This window comes from Somniosus microcephalus, chromosome 26 (assembly GCF_052327205.1).
Source record: "Somniosus microcephalus isolate GS21.2 chromosome 26, FLI_Smic_1.0, whole genome shotgun sequence".
NCBI lineage: Eukaryota > Metazoa > Chordata > Chondrichthyes > Squaliformes > Somniosidae > Somniosus > Somniosus microcephalus.
Genome location: NC_141012.1, coordinates 8,361,055 through 8,375,480, shown reverse-complemented (window position 1 = coordinate 8,375,480; position 14,426 = coordinate 8,361,055). Strand labels below are relative to the sequence as shown.

Below are 14,426 nucleotides of genomic sequence, written 5' to 3'. Positions count from 1 at the left end.
ATCCAAATAGAAATCCCAATTAGCATTTGGCTCAAAATTTTCAAATCAGTAATTGAACCAATTGCACTCTATGGCAGTGAGGTATGGGGACCGCTAACTCAACAAGAATTTGCAAAATGGGACAAACACCCAATTGAGATCCTACATGCAGAATTCTGTAAAAGTATCCTCCGGACTCAAAGGAAAACAGTAAACAATGCATGCAGGGCGGAACTAGGCCAATATCCATTAATAATCACTATCCAAAAAAAGAGCCACCAAATTTTGGAATCACCTACAAATGAGCAATCCCCAATGCTATCACTACGACGCCCTGAAATGCCAAGAGCTGACCATAAAGAAGAATACCCTCAGTCAACTAGTCCTGGGACTCAGTGAAGTAACTACTAACAATACTAACAATAACCAGCCCCAGGACAGTGACAGGGGTAACACAAAGAATTCGACCCAACACAATCGTCGCTAAGCAAAAGGAAAAATATCTGACATATTGGGCAGAAACAACAAAAAACCCAAAGCAAACTCAATTGCTACTTGGCCCTAAACAGACAATACAACATAGCTGATTACCTGACCATGGTAAAGGATAACAAACTGAGAAGAACCTTGACAAGGTACAGACTTAGCGAACATAGCCTAGCGATCGAAAAAGGCAGACACAGGCAGACCAGGCTGCCAAGAGAGGGACAGGATATGCTCTCACTGCAGTCAGGGAGTGGTGGAGACAGAGATGCACTTCCTCACAGCTTGTGGAAAATATCAGGGCATCAGGGAGAATTTCTACCAAAAATTCTCACAAATATGCCCTGATTTCAGAAATCTGAATGACAACCAAAAACTCCCATTCCTACTGGGAGAGGAGAGAAGCTGTGTAACGCTGGCGGCGCACTATGTTGCAGCTTGCCATGAACAGAGGGACAACCAGTAAGCTAAGAAAAAAAATATATATAAACAATGCGAATGTATATTTATACACTCAGGGATATACCTGTTTATACACTGTATGAATAGAACTGCGTTTATGTGCTGAACCATAAAATGTATTTTGATGCTTTGGCAACATAAGATGTAACTTATCATGCCAATAAAGCGATTTAAATTGTAAATTGTAATTGGGAGGGGAGAGGGAGGGGAGAGGGGAGAGGGAGGGGGGGAGAGGGGAGGGGAGAGGGAGGGGGGGGAGAGGGAGGGGGGGGAGAGGAGGGGGGGAGAGGGAGGGGGGGGAGAGGGAGGGGGGGGAGAGGGAGGGGGGGGAGAGGGGGGGGGGGAGGGGGGAGGGGGGGGAGGGAGGGAGGGAGAGGGGAGGGAGGGAGAGGGGGGGGCGAGAGGGAGGGGGGGAGAGGGGGGGGGGAGAGGGGGGGCGAGAGGGAGGGGGGGGAGAGGGAGGGGGGGGAGAGGGGGGGGCGAGAGGGAGGGGGGGGAGAGGGAGGGGGGGAGAGGGAGGGGGGGGAGAGGGAGGGGGGGAGAGGGAGGGGGGGAGAGGGAGGGGGGGAGAGGGAGGGGGGGGAGAGGGAGGGGGAGGGAGGGAGGGGGAGGGAGGGAGGGGGAGGAGGGAGGGAGGGGGGGAGGGGGGGGAGGGGGGGGAGGGGGGAGGGGGGGGAGGGGGGGGGAGGGGGGAGGGGGGAGGGAGGGGGGAGGGGGGAGGGAGGGGGAGGGGGAGAGAGGGAGGGAGGGGGGGGGAGAGGGAGGGAGGGGGGGGGAGAGGGAGGGAGGGGGGGGAGAGGGAGGGAGGGGGGGGAGAGGGAGGGAGGGGGGGGGGAGAGGGAGGGAGGGGGGGGGAGAGGGAGGGAGGGAGGGGGAGAGGGAGGGGGAGGGGGGGGAGGGGGGAGGGGGGGGAGGGGGAGGGGGGGGAGAGGGAGGGGGTGAGGGGGGAGGGGGGGGAGAGGGAGGGGGTGAGGGGGGGGAGGGGGAGGGGAGGGGGGGGAGGGGGGGGGGGGAGGGGGGGAGGGGAGGGGGGGAGGGGGGGAGGGGGGGGGGAGGGGAGGGGGGAGGGGAGGGGGGGAGGGGGGGAGGGAGGGGGGGAGGGGGGGGGAGAGGGAGGGGAGGGGGGGAGAGGGAGGGGGGAGGGGGGGAGAGGGAGGGGGGGAGGGGGGGAGAGGGAGGGGGGAGGGGGGGGAGAGGGAGGGGGGAGGGGGGGGAGGGGAGGGGAGGGGGGGGGAGGGAGGGGGGAGAGGGAGGGGGGGGAGGGGGGGGGGAGGGGGGGGGAGGGGGGGTGGGGGGGGAGGGGGGGGGGAGGGGGGGGAGAGGGTGGGGGGGTGGGGGGAGAGGGGGAGAGGGAGGAGGGGGAGGGGGGAGGGGGAGAGGGAGGGGGGGAGAGGGGGGAGAGGGGAGGGGGGGAGGGGGGGGAGAGGGAGGGGGGGGAGAGGGAGGGGGGGGAGAGGGAGGGGGGGAGGGAGGGGGGGAGGGGAGGGGGGAGAGGGAGGGGGGGAGAGGGAGGGGGGGAGAGGGAGGGGGGGGAGAGGGAGGGGGGGGTGAGGGGAGGGGGGGAGGGGAGGGGGGGAGGGGGGAGGGGGGAGGGGGGAGGGGGGAGAGGGAGAGGGAGGAGGGGGAGGGGGGAGAGGGAGAGGGAGGGGGGGGAGAGAGAGGGAGGGGGGAGGGAGGGGGGAGAGGGAGGGGGGGGAGAGGGAGGGGGGAGAGGGAGAGGGGAGGGGGAGAGGGAGGGGGAGAGAGGGAGGGGGAGGGGGGGAGAGGGGAGAGGGGGGGGAGAGGGAGGGGGGGAGAGGGAGGGGGGGGAGAGGGAGGGGGGGAGAGGGAGGGGGGGAGAGGGAGGGGGGGAGAGGAGGGGGGGGAGAGGGAGGGGGAGAGGGAGGGGGAGAGGGAGGGGGAGAGGGAGGGGGAGAGGGAGAGGGAGGGGGAGGGGGGGAGAGGGAGGGGGGAGGGGGGGAGAGGGAGGGGGAGGGGGGGAGAGGGAGGGGGAGGGGGGGAGAGGGAGGGGGAGGGGGGGAGAGGGGAGGGGGAGGGGGGGGAGAGGGAGGGGGAGGGGGGGGAGAGGGAGGGGGAGGGGGGGAGAGGGAGGGGGAGGGGGGGGAGAGGGAGAGGGGGGGGGAGAGGGGGGGGGAGGGGGGAGAGGGAGGGGGGGGGGGGAGGGGGGGAGAGGGAGGGGGGGGGGGGAGAGGGGGGGGGAGGGGGGGAGAGGGAGGGGGGGGGGGGAGAGGGGGGGGGGGAGAGGGAGGGGGGAGAGGGAGGGGGGGAGAGGGAGGGGGGAGAGGGAGGGGGGAGAGGGGAGAGGGAGGGGGGAGAGGGAGGGGGGGGAGTGGGGGGGAGAGGGAGGGGAGTGAGGGGGAGAGGGAGGGGGGGGGAGTGGGGGGGAGAGGGAGGGGGGAGAGGGAGAGGGGGGGGAGAGGGAGAGGGGGGAGAGGGAGGGGGGAGAGGGAGGGGGGGGGCAGTGGGGGGGAGAGGAGGGGGGGGGAGTGGGAGGGGGGGAGGAGGGGAGGGGAGGGAGGAGGAGGAGGAGGGGGGGAGAAACAGTTGAGGTGGAAAAAATTACAATCATAGAAATTTACAGCACAGAAGGAGGCCATTCGGCCCATCGTGTCTGTGCCGGCTGCCAAAGAGCTATCCAGCCTAGTCCCACTTTCCAGCTCTTGGTCCGTAGCCCTGTGGGTTACGGCACTTCAAGAGCATATCCAAGTACTTTTTAAATGTGATGAGGGGTTTCTGCCTCGACCACCCTTTCAGGTAGTGAGTTCCAGACCCCCCCCACCACCCTCTGGGTGCAAAAATTTCTCCTCAAATCCCCTCTAAACCTTCTACCAATTACTTTAAATCTATGCCCCCTCGTTAGTGGCCTCTCTGCTAAGGGAAATAGGTCCTTCCTATCCACTCTATCTCGGCCCCTCATAATTTTATACACTTCAATTAGGTCTCCCCTCAGCCTCCTCTGTTCACCATTTATTTCTGTGTCTTCTGTTGCGGGGCAACTGGTAATTAGAAATTACAGGGATTCGGTTTACAAGCTTTCGGTGCTGAAACCATGGTCCCGCCCCTTGTGTGACTTTGGACTTGGTTCCGACAAGAACTCTACACGAGAGTTTAACCGTGCTACCCTGCTCTTAACTTTTCACACCGTTATGCATTTCCCCCCAGCTTCCATGAAAAATATTCCAGAATCCTCAAGGGTCGAGCCCCTATGGCTTGTACCAAGTTGAGCCTCAACTGCAAAAGACTTGAGACTTGCAAGCGTGCGGCACTCAGGCCCAAGAAGCGGTGTGGAGAACGGAGACCAGCCCAGATCCAAGAGTCTGTGATGGGATCGCTCCGGGACAATCCCGAAAGCTTGGCCGAAGGAGGCCCAGCAGCGGCGGGAGGGGGCACTTTGGGAGCCTTGGGTAAGAGAGGTTCCACGCGGGGCTCTCAATGCTTTCAAGAACACACGCCACGTTCACAAAGCGAGTTATTCACCTTGATTTCGCTCTCCAGCAATGTCCCATGTCCAGCGACTAGAAGTATGCAGATCATTTGAGCGACCCCCCTCCCTCAATAAGCGGCGGGGCTGCAACTCACTCAATGAAATTGACTAAAGCTTGCAACAAAGCCAAGTTCGTGTTTTAAAGATATTAACAGAGGACACAGGCTATCACAGCGTCGCCTCCCATTGCACAGCGTCCTTACATCACAGCTTATAGGCGGGGGCTATGGTGATAGAGCAGGGATAAATAATAGAATTGTTTTTACATTTCGCCTCTCCAAAAAAAAAGAAATACTTGCATTTCTATAGCGCCTTGCACAACCTCAGGACGTCACAGAGCACAAAAATCTAGGCTGACACTCCAATGCAGTACTGAGGGAGCGCCGCACTGTCGGAGGGGCAGTACTGAGGGGAGCACCGCACTGTCGGAGGGGTCAGTACTGAGGGAGCGCCGCACTGTCGGCGGGGGCAGTACTGGGGGAGTGCCGCACTGTCGGAGGGGCAGTACTGAGGGAGCGCCGCACTGTCGGAGGGGGCAGTACTGAGGGGAGTGCCGCACTGTCGGAGGGGCAGTACTGAGGGAGCGCCGCACTGTCGGAGGGGCAGTACTGAGGGAGCGCTGCGCTGTCGGAGGGGGCAGTACTGAGGGAGCACTGAGGGAGCGCCGCACTGTTGGAGGGGGCAGTACTGAGGGAGCGCCGCACTGTCGGAGAAGCAGTACTGAGGGAGCGCCGCACTGTCGGAGGGGCAGTACTGAGGGAGCGCCGCACTGTCGGAGGGGCAGTACTGAGGGAGCACTGCACTGTCGGAGGGGCAGTACTGAGGGAGCGCCGCACTGTCGGAGGGGCAGTACTGAGGGAGCGCCGCACTGTCGGAGGGGCAGTACCGAGGGAGTGGTGCACTGTCCGAGAGGCAGCACTGAGGGAGTGCCACACTGTCGGAGGGGGCAGTACTGAGGGAGCGCCGCACTGTCGGAGGGGGCAGTACTGAGGGAGCGGTGCACTGTCGGAGGGGGCAGTACTGAGGGAGCGCCGCACTGTCGGAGGGGCAGTACTGAGGGAGCGACGCACTGTCGGGGGGCAGTACTGAGGGAGCGCCGCACTGTCGGAGGGGCAGTACTGAGGGAGCGCCGCACTGTCGGAGGGGCAGTACTGAGGGAGCGCCGCACTGTCGGAGGGGCAGTACTGAGGGAGCGGTGCACTGTCGGAGGGGCAGTACTGAGGGAGCGGTGCACTGTCGGAGGGGCAGTACTGAGGGAGCGGTGCACTGTCGGAGGGGCAGTACTGAGGGAGCGGTGCACTGTCGGAGGGGCAGTACTGAGGGAGCGCTGCACTGTCGGAGGGGCAGTGCTGAGAGAGTGCCGCACTGTCGGAGAGGCAGTACTGAGGGAGCGCCACACTGTCGGAGGGGCAGTGCTGAGGGAGTGCCACACTGTCGGAGGGGCAGCACTGAGAGAGCGCCGCACTGTTGGAGGGGCAGTACTGAGCGAGCGCCGCATTGTAGGATGGGCAGCACTGAGGGAGTGCCGCACTGTCGGAGAGGCAGTACCGAGGGAGCGCTGCACTGTCGGAGGGGCAGTGCTCAGAGAGTGCCGCACTGTCAGATGGGCAGTACTGAGGGAGCGCCACACTGTCGGAGGGGCAGTGCTGAGGGAGTGCCACACTGTCGGAGGGGCAGCACTGAGAGAGCGCCGCACTGTTGGAGGGGCAGTACTGAGGGGATGCTGCACTGTCAGAGGGGCAGTACTGAGAGAGCGCTGCACTGTCGGAGGGGCAGTACTGAGAGAGTGCCGCACTGTCGGAGGGGCAGTACTGAGGGAGTGCTGCACTGTCGGAGGGGCAGTACTGAGGGAGTGCTGCACTGTCGGAGGGGCAGTACTGAGGGAGTGCTGCACTGTCGGAGGGGCAGCACTGAGGGAGTGCCGCACTGTCGGAGGGGCAGTACTGAGGGAGCGCTTTATTTGGCCAGAGAGTGATGCAGAGCTGCAAGTATAACCAGCATTAATGTTTCCTCATGCACTGAACATGGGATGTATTCAATCAGTACATGTGTGCAACAGCATCGTACTTGTACTGAATTTTTCCACCAATGATTGAATTGTATTGAATTATTTCCTCACCTGTATCACACACGATGCAGCAGAACTTGAGCCTTTGTCTCGCAGCTAACTAACTGGTAGAACATGTACACTACTGCTCTGTAGTGCAACTTATTACGGTGTAAAGATGCAGGAGCCAGCTATCCGACATTTTAATTGCTCATCATAAACTTCAACTTCTATGGGTACCGTAGCATAATGGTTCTGTTGCTGGATTAGTAATTGAGTGGCCTGGACTCATGATCTGGAGACAGGAGTTCAAATCCCACCACGGCAGCTGGGGAATTTAAATTCAGTTCATTCAATAAATCTGGAATATAAAAGCTAGTATCAGTAATGGTGACCATGAAACTGCTGGATTGTTCTAAAAATCCATTTGGTTCAGTCAGGAACTGGTCCATCTCCCTCTTGAAGGCAGAGAGTCAGCACCCACCACACGGGCTGGCAACATATTCCAGAGGCTCACTACTGTCTGGGATAGAGAAGAACCGCCCAACATCATGTCTATTCCTATCCTTCCATAGTTTAAACACATGTTCCCTGGTCCTCATCAAACTGGAGTAATCTATCAATAGGCATGCAGTCCATCCCTCTCATTATTTTATAAACCTCTATCAGGTCTCCTCTAAGTCTACACTGCGCAGACTATCCAACACTACTTGCACCTGACTGCATATCATAGTGCACCCACCTTCGATGAGTCAGTGGGGCAGTGCATACCCTGGACAGAATTCGGAGCTCAGTGTGAACTTGTTACTCACCACCTTTGATGGGGTTTATTGGCACTCCGAAAAGACCATTGTGCCGCTTGTTCTGGTCTGATTTTGGTTATCAAACAATCTGATTGATTTGCGTGAGAAAATTGATCCTTTTTCAATATTCTTTTTTATTCAGTCTCTAGTTACAAAGCCATTTCATTTGTATTTTTTTACCATCATAACTGACTCGTTAATGTCTGTACTTGCGATCGCCCACTTGATGTCCCAAGTAGCTATTTTGATCTGATCTTGGGCCGTATTTACACGGCAGGATGACATTATTCCCAGCTCACCTCCAAATTGTGTTCCCATTTTTTGTTTCAGCTGTTGTGTCTGGTGTTGCATGGGATATAAAAATAATATGTTATGTATTAAACTCGTAAAAACATTCATGCCAACCTAAAAGGTGGCCAACAGCTTCAAAAAGGCTGACCACTCAAGAACGACCCTGACATGTGGAAACGAGTTATGTGGGCTTTGTACCTTAAGCTATAGGTATACACAACATTCCTTAACTGGCATTACAGGGAAGAAAACAAGTACATGAAGGGAAAACCCAAATGTTGATGGCACAAAATTGGTGGTGGTTTTCTCGGGCACGGTTCCCTGGATTTTAAAAAAATTATGTTAAACTGATGTATTCTTCAGCACTGATCCCTGCTTCTCTCTTCTCATCTCCAAAGCATAAGTCTCAGCTTCTGCCCCTTCGTTCTCATCTTAATTAGTATTCATTTTTCCCTTCCCTCTATTGCCATGTATTTCCTCTTTCCTCGCCACTCCATGTCCCATTCTCTCTTCACTGCATTGCCTGTCTATTTGCCTCTTTCATTGCCACCCTTTTCACATTTTCCTCTTTTATTGACATCCATTTTCCCTTTTCACCGCCATCCAATTCTTCCCCCTCTGTGCTCCCCAAGTCCCTCTTTAATCTGAGTGCCTAATGCACTGGAACAGACCCCTCGGCCCTCTCAATGCCACGCCCAGTACAATATTGCAACCTCTGCACAGTTTAGGGGGGAACTGTTCTTGTAAGAGTTCCTGCCTCCAGTGCATTAGTCACCAGACTCGAGGAATAGGAGCCCAGTTTGCTGATTAATGTCAATGAATGCTGATGTTGACCAGGCTCCCAGAATGATGATTGTCACATGCATGAATGCAACAATCTATGGGTCAGTGGTATGGCAATCTTAAGCTTGCTCCTGAATTAAGCCTCAGGCCTCTGCACCTCAGTTGCCAACATTGGTTGCTCTTCACCCACTGTTCTTTGAAAGAGAAAGAGTTATAGGTTGCCTGCTGGGAGACCAGGGGTACCCTTTGCAGCTGTGACTCATAATACCTCTGCGATATCCACTCACAGAAATGTAGTGCAGGTGCAATGAAGCACATGTTACTACCTGGATGATAATAGAATAAAGTTGGGATCTTGGAGTAGCGCTTCAGATGTCTAAATTGATGGTGCGTCCTTAAAGTGCCATGGCCACCGCCCGCACCGGACCCGCCCAGGTAGGGAAAATTCCAGCCATTAACTCTGTTTCTCTCCCCACAGATGTTGCCTGACCTGTTGAGTATTTCCCACATTTTCTGTTTAGACTCAAAGTATATATTGTAGCTTCCAAAAGCTCTTTATAATAATTTGTCCGTGACTACACAAACCACCCTGGGTCCAGGTATATTGTGTATCAGTAAAACAGGTTTATTAAACATTAAACATCCAGTACAGAGAAAGTAATACTGAACAAGACGATAGTCGCAGTCTGTTCATCGAACCCCGGCATACTCTCCGAGTGACTGCGGCATGGTCCCTTTATTCTCTTGCTGTGTTCTGTTGACTGAAGCTTCTCATCCTCTGGTTTCTCGCTGTGCGCTGCTTTCAGAGTTCAATATCTGTATCTTTATACCCTTTCTCTCCCTTTTGCCCACGTGGCAGTAATTAGCTCTCTGACACCTGGTAAATCCTCTCCTTTCCTTGTCAGTCACCTTATGACCTTGTTAATCCCATCGGGTCTCTTTCTGTGCGTAACAAGATACCCTTATCTAAGAGTTTCACTTCACAGAACATTCTTGAGGTGTTTTCTAAGCAGTTTGTCTAGTCTACAATTTCTCAGCTGAAGGATGTTTCTAATTCTATCTCTTCTCCTCTAGTCCTTATCTCTTTTCCATAACATTACTGATCACCAGTTCGTGATTTCCTCTGTGTTGATCTAGCCCAGCACTCCATTACTTCAGTAATGTCTAACAGATGTTTTTAGTCAGGTTGACATAATTTTCCCAGCATGCTTTGGTCTCAGCCATTCGCCATTTTATAAAGGCTTTTTAGGTTTCTAACATACAATTTCACATTACTGTTTATATAAAAATGGTTATAGAATCTTACTAATGTTTACTAAATCCTACAATATTGTGCCAACTGTTTATATGTCAGTACTTACGATAAGGCGTTTTCAGCTGGGATATTTAAAGGGGCCATGGCCACGTTACATTTGAAGGTTAATATAAAATAGTGCAGTCAGTGCTGCACAGAGGCAGAGGGCTGCACCTAGGTTCTCCGATGACTCCCGCCATATGCTTGTGGAGGGAGTCAGAGCACGCAGGGAGGTCCTCTTCCCTTCCAATGGGTGGAAGAGACCTCCCCAGGAGACCGAAACAGCCTGGTTGGAGGTTACAGAGGAGGTCAACAGCAGAGATGTCATCGGGAGGACCTGGGTACAGTGCCACAAACGTTTCAATTATCTCATTAGATCAGGAAATGTGAGTGCAAAGCCACGCTCAACTTCATCCTACTGTGCCTCTCATCACATCCCGATCACTCTGCCTTCCCAACCCTACTCCTGCACATCCTTACATCAACATACCTTGCACGTCCACCCATCCCTCTCTCTCTGTCTACATTATCACATCCCCATCTGACTAACCACCCCTTACACTCACCTTCATCCCAGTGCAATCATACCAACTAACAACACACAAGGAGGTCACTTGGCTTTGGCACCCCACTCCATCATAGTTTCCCTCTAAAGGTCTAACCTATCCATTCCTTACACTCATTCCATCACTCTCACTTAACTTTCTCCCTCCTTGCAGGAAAAGAGAGCCCAAAATAAGAGGGAGCGAACCGACGGTGACTCTCCATCATTTGCAAACCTTACAACAATAGAGGAGGCTGCTTTAGAAATATCTGGAGTTGCCGAGCAGCTGGAGGTGGGAGACAGAGAGAGGGGGACATCTCAGTAACCTGGTGACAGAATTACATATCGTACAGCTACATGGCATACATCAGTCACTCATATGGGGACTGATGTCAGTAGCCAGTGAATGGTCATCATGTGCATAATGGTATCTGTACTCATTCTTCATCATATGACATATCTAACCCATCTCTTTACTCTCCCACAGGTCCATCAAGAGCACGCACCCCCCAACCCCCACTGTCTAGGAGGAAGAGGAAGACGACTCCTCAGAGGAGCCTCCAGCCTCTGAGGGTGCACCATCACCAGACATAAGCACACCCAGCACCAGCGCGGTTACATACACCTGGTTGGGTCCCACGTGACATAGAGTAGTGTTGTCACCAGGTGTCTCACAACTCACAAGTGAGCAGGAGCAGAAGGTGGAGACAGGGACAGCAGTGGAGACTCCTCGTTGGAGGGCACAGGACGCCCCTAGCTCTGCTCAGCTGCATGCATACGCTGAGCCTCGGGGGCCATCCAGAAAGAGGGCAATCCTGGAGGTGCAGGAAGAAGTGCAGGGGACTCTAATAGGTTTTGCGAGCGTGATGTCTGCAAATGTTCAGAGAATGGATGAGTCCATCTCTAACATGAGCACCACCGTGTCGCAGGCAATGGCGACTGTAGGCTCCTCCATGGATAGTATGGCCACCTACATGGAGCAGCTAATGCGCCACTCATATGGTCTCTATGGAGAATAGATGGCAGAGGCTCATAGACCTCTTCTCTAGGAGGGATGTCAGTGTAGACGTGGGTCCTCATGGCCCCACTGATGTGCAGCAAGGTGCTCTCCAGCCCCTTGGCTGCAGGGAAGTGAGCAGGCTGCCTCTACCTCTGCTGAAGCCACAGGGGTAGCACCTCATAGAAGCACGCAGAAGAGAAAGATAACACGCAAGTAGAGTCACAAGAGTAGCCACTTGGGTGTTTTATCCAATGTTTATGTAAAGTTTCCGTTAATGTTCTGTCAAACATAAAAATCTTTATTTCCAGCACTTTGCGTTCTTGGACAGATTTGTATGCACCTTTGTAAGTAGCTTAGTGAGTTGCAGTGAATGGAGAGACATAACGGTTCCCCACGCAATGGTGATGAGTGTGAAAGGAATGGCTTGGTCATTGTAGGGATGCTTTATGGTGTTGGTGTGGGGTGGTGCCAACCTGGCACATCATGTGGCTGCTATATGGGTGTACAGCGCAAAAGTTAAGAAAATCTGGCCATGATGAGGCCATCTCTTGGCTCCCGGGCAGCAATGTGCTTGGGTGCTGATGCCCTCTGTCCTGTGCAGCATCAGATGATTGCCGAGAGGTTGGTGTTGTTGTTGTTGGTGCTGCTGGTGTACCTGGTTCTGCTGGTGTTGGGGCTCATCGTAGTCAGATTCTGAGGACCAAGGTGAAACAGCATAAACGGCACCCATGTTGATGGAATAGATGGCAGGTGAAGTAGAGATGACACTGGATGGAAACTTTGCTGGAAAGACTTGCAGCTTGCAGAAAGCTCAATCTGTGCTGGGAATACAGTCAGCAACAGCTTCTGTCTGAGGAAAGTGATCAGCTTTCAGTTGGGAGCTTTTATACTACACTTGATGCTATCAACTAATCAGCTGGATCAATGGCCACTCAACTCCCGCCTCAGGTTGACAGACATGGTCCCCGAGCAGCGTGAGTCCCATGGGCATCCAGTGCAATCGTAAAGGTAAGGTTAAAAAGACTCTTAAGGGTCTGAGAACAAGCTAATAATCCTTTAAATTGGGTCACCCGCCTCTGCAGGGCGGGCTGCTGCCACATTGTCAGACGCGCCCGAGGGAAAGGCGAGCGGCGGTGGGATGACGGCGGGTTCCCGACCCGCTGCAGGAAATTTCAGCTTTCCCACCCGACCCACCTCCGATCGTGCCCGCACAAACCCTGGAAAATTCTGGCCAACGTTTCAGAGATACTTAACACTGTTTTGGTTGCTGAAAGACCAAAGCTTTGTTTTTATTCTTTACTATTTTATAACCTCATTCATGCGATGGGGATAAGTCATTCTCCATGCTTGATGGTACTATGACTTGGCTCTAATTCATACAAAATGACTGAAGCCTTTTAAGATTCAATTGATAAATCCTGAATTAAATATGTTCATAAATACAAATTACTTTTCTTTAAAAAGAAAGAAAGACTTGCATTTCTATAGCACCTTTCATAACCTCAGGACCTCCCAAAGCACTTTACAGCCAATGAAGTACTTTTGAAGTGTAGTCACTGTTGTAATGTAGGAAACACAGCAGCCAAATTGTGCACAGCAAGCTCCCACAAACAGCAGTGTGATAATTACCAGATAATCTGTCTTAGTGACGTTGACTGTGGGATAAATATTGGCCCCAGGACACCGGGGATAACTCCCCTGCTCTTCTTCGAAACAGTGCCATGGGATCTTTTACTTCCACCTGAGAGAGCAGACGGGGCATCGGTTTAACGTCTCATCCGAAAGACGGCACCTCTGACAGTGCTGCTCTCCCTCAGGTCAGCCTAGATTTTGTGCTCAAGTCGCTGGAGTGGGACTTGAACCCACAACCTTCTGACTCAGAAGCAAAGCCACGGCTGACACAATATTTCTTAGTGCCTCAAAATTAAAAACACCCAACAACAATTGTTAAATTGCTCAACGGTCAAAATGATTTTTTCTGAATATACAAGTAAAGAATAACAGGTAGCAATGTGTTTCAAAACTGTGATACAGCTCTGAGTTCAGATCTTTAGCTCTTGTGGTTTATCAACATCGCATGAACCTCTCAATGTGCTATTGAATTGTAACACTCTAACGTATATATTATCCCATATATATGTGCAATAGATGAAAGTACAAAAGACCACACGTGCTTCTAAGTGCAATTATGATTTAGCGGGATTGGTCCTACTGTGAATTTCTGAAAGCTCAGTTCTAAAATGAAGCTTTGTTCTGGTTTGGTTTTATCGTATTTTCTTGTTTTTGCAGGTAACAAATAATTTCTTTGCGCTCTTATAACATGAAGTGCTAGCCACATTTTGAAGCATTTTGTAGCACATTGCAGATGGTGCAGATCAAAATTATAAGCAAATTAGGTCACTGCTCTTTTGTTTTAGTCATTCATCCACACTACAAAGTGTTATAAAGTATCTACAGCACAGAAACAGGCCAAACAGCCCAACAGGTCCATGCCAGTGTTTATGCTCCACACGAGCCTCCTCCCACCATCTCACCCCATCAACATATCCTTCTATTCTTTTCTTCCTCATGTGTTTTTCTAGCTTCCCCTTAAATGCATTTATTCTATTCGCCTCAACCACTCCCTGTGGTAGCGAGTTCCACATTCTCACCACTCTCTGGGTAAAGAAGTTTCTCCTGAATTCCCTATTGGATTCATTAGTGATTATCTTATATTTATGGCCCTGAGTTCTGGTCTCTCCGCAAGTGAAAACATCTTCTCTATGTCTACCCTATCAAACCCTTTCAAAATCTTAAAGACCTCTATCAGGTCACCCCTCAGTCTTCTCTTTTCTAGAGAAAAGTGCTCCAACCGGTTCAATCTTTTCTGATAGGTATAAATCTCTCAGTTCTGGTGTCATTCTAGTAAATATTTTTTGCATCTTCTCCAGTGTCTCTATGTCATTTTTATGATATAACCATTTTATAATATGGAGAGAAAGAACTGTGCACAGTACTCCAAGTGTGGTCCAACCAAGTTTCTATACAAGTCTTCGCTGCTTTTCAATTCTATGTGGAAATGAACCCCAGTGCTTTGTTTGCTTTGTTATGGCCTTATTAATCTGCTATGCCAGATTTAATGGCAAGCTTATCAAACTACTTTAAAAAAATTAAATATCAAAAATCACAAGTAAGGAAGGATAAATGCTACTTTGTGTGAACAAAGAGCAGGAGATTGGTGAATTGAGGACAATTCAAGGGGCTATAAAAATTACAA

General features: G+C 52.9%; 1 protein-coding gene across 8 annotated transcripts in view; it reads right to left on the bottom strand.

Moving 5' to 3' along the window:
- Nucleotides 1-4,601, bottom strand: part of gkup (glucuronokinase with putative uridyl pyrophosphorylase) — a 68,647-nt gene extending 64,046 nt beyond the window's left edge. For all 8 annotated transcript variants that reach the window (XM_085967775.1, XM_085967777.1, XM_085967776.1 and 5 more), the window contains exon 1: nt 4,402-4,601. In XM_085967775.1, the coding sequence (XP_085823901.1) occupies nt 4,402-4,458 (57 nt within the window). In that variant the 5' untranslated portion in view covers nt 4,459-4,601. The remainder of the gene's footprint in view (nt 1-4,401) is intronic.
- Nucleotides 4,602-14,426: the final 9,825 nt, after the last annotated feature.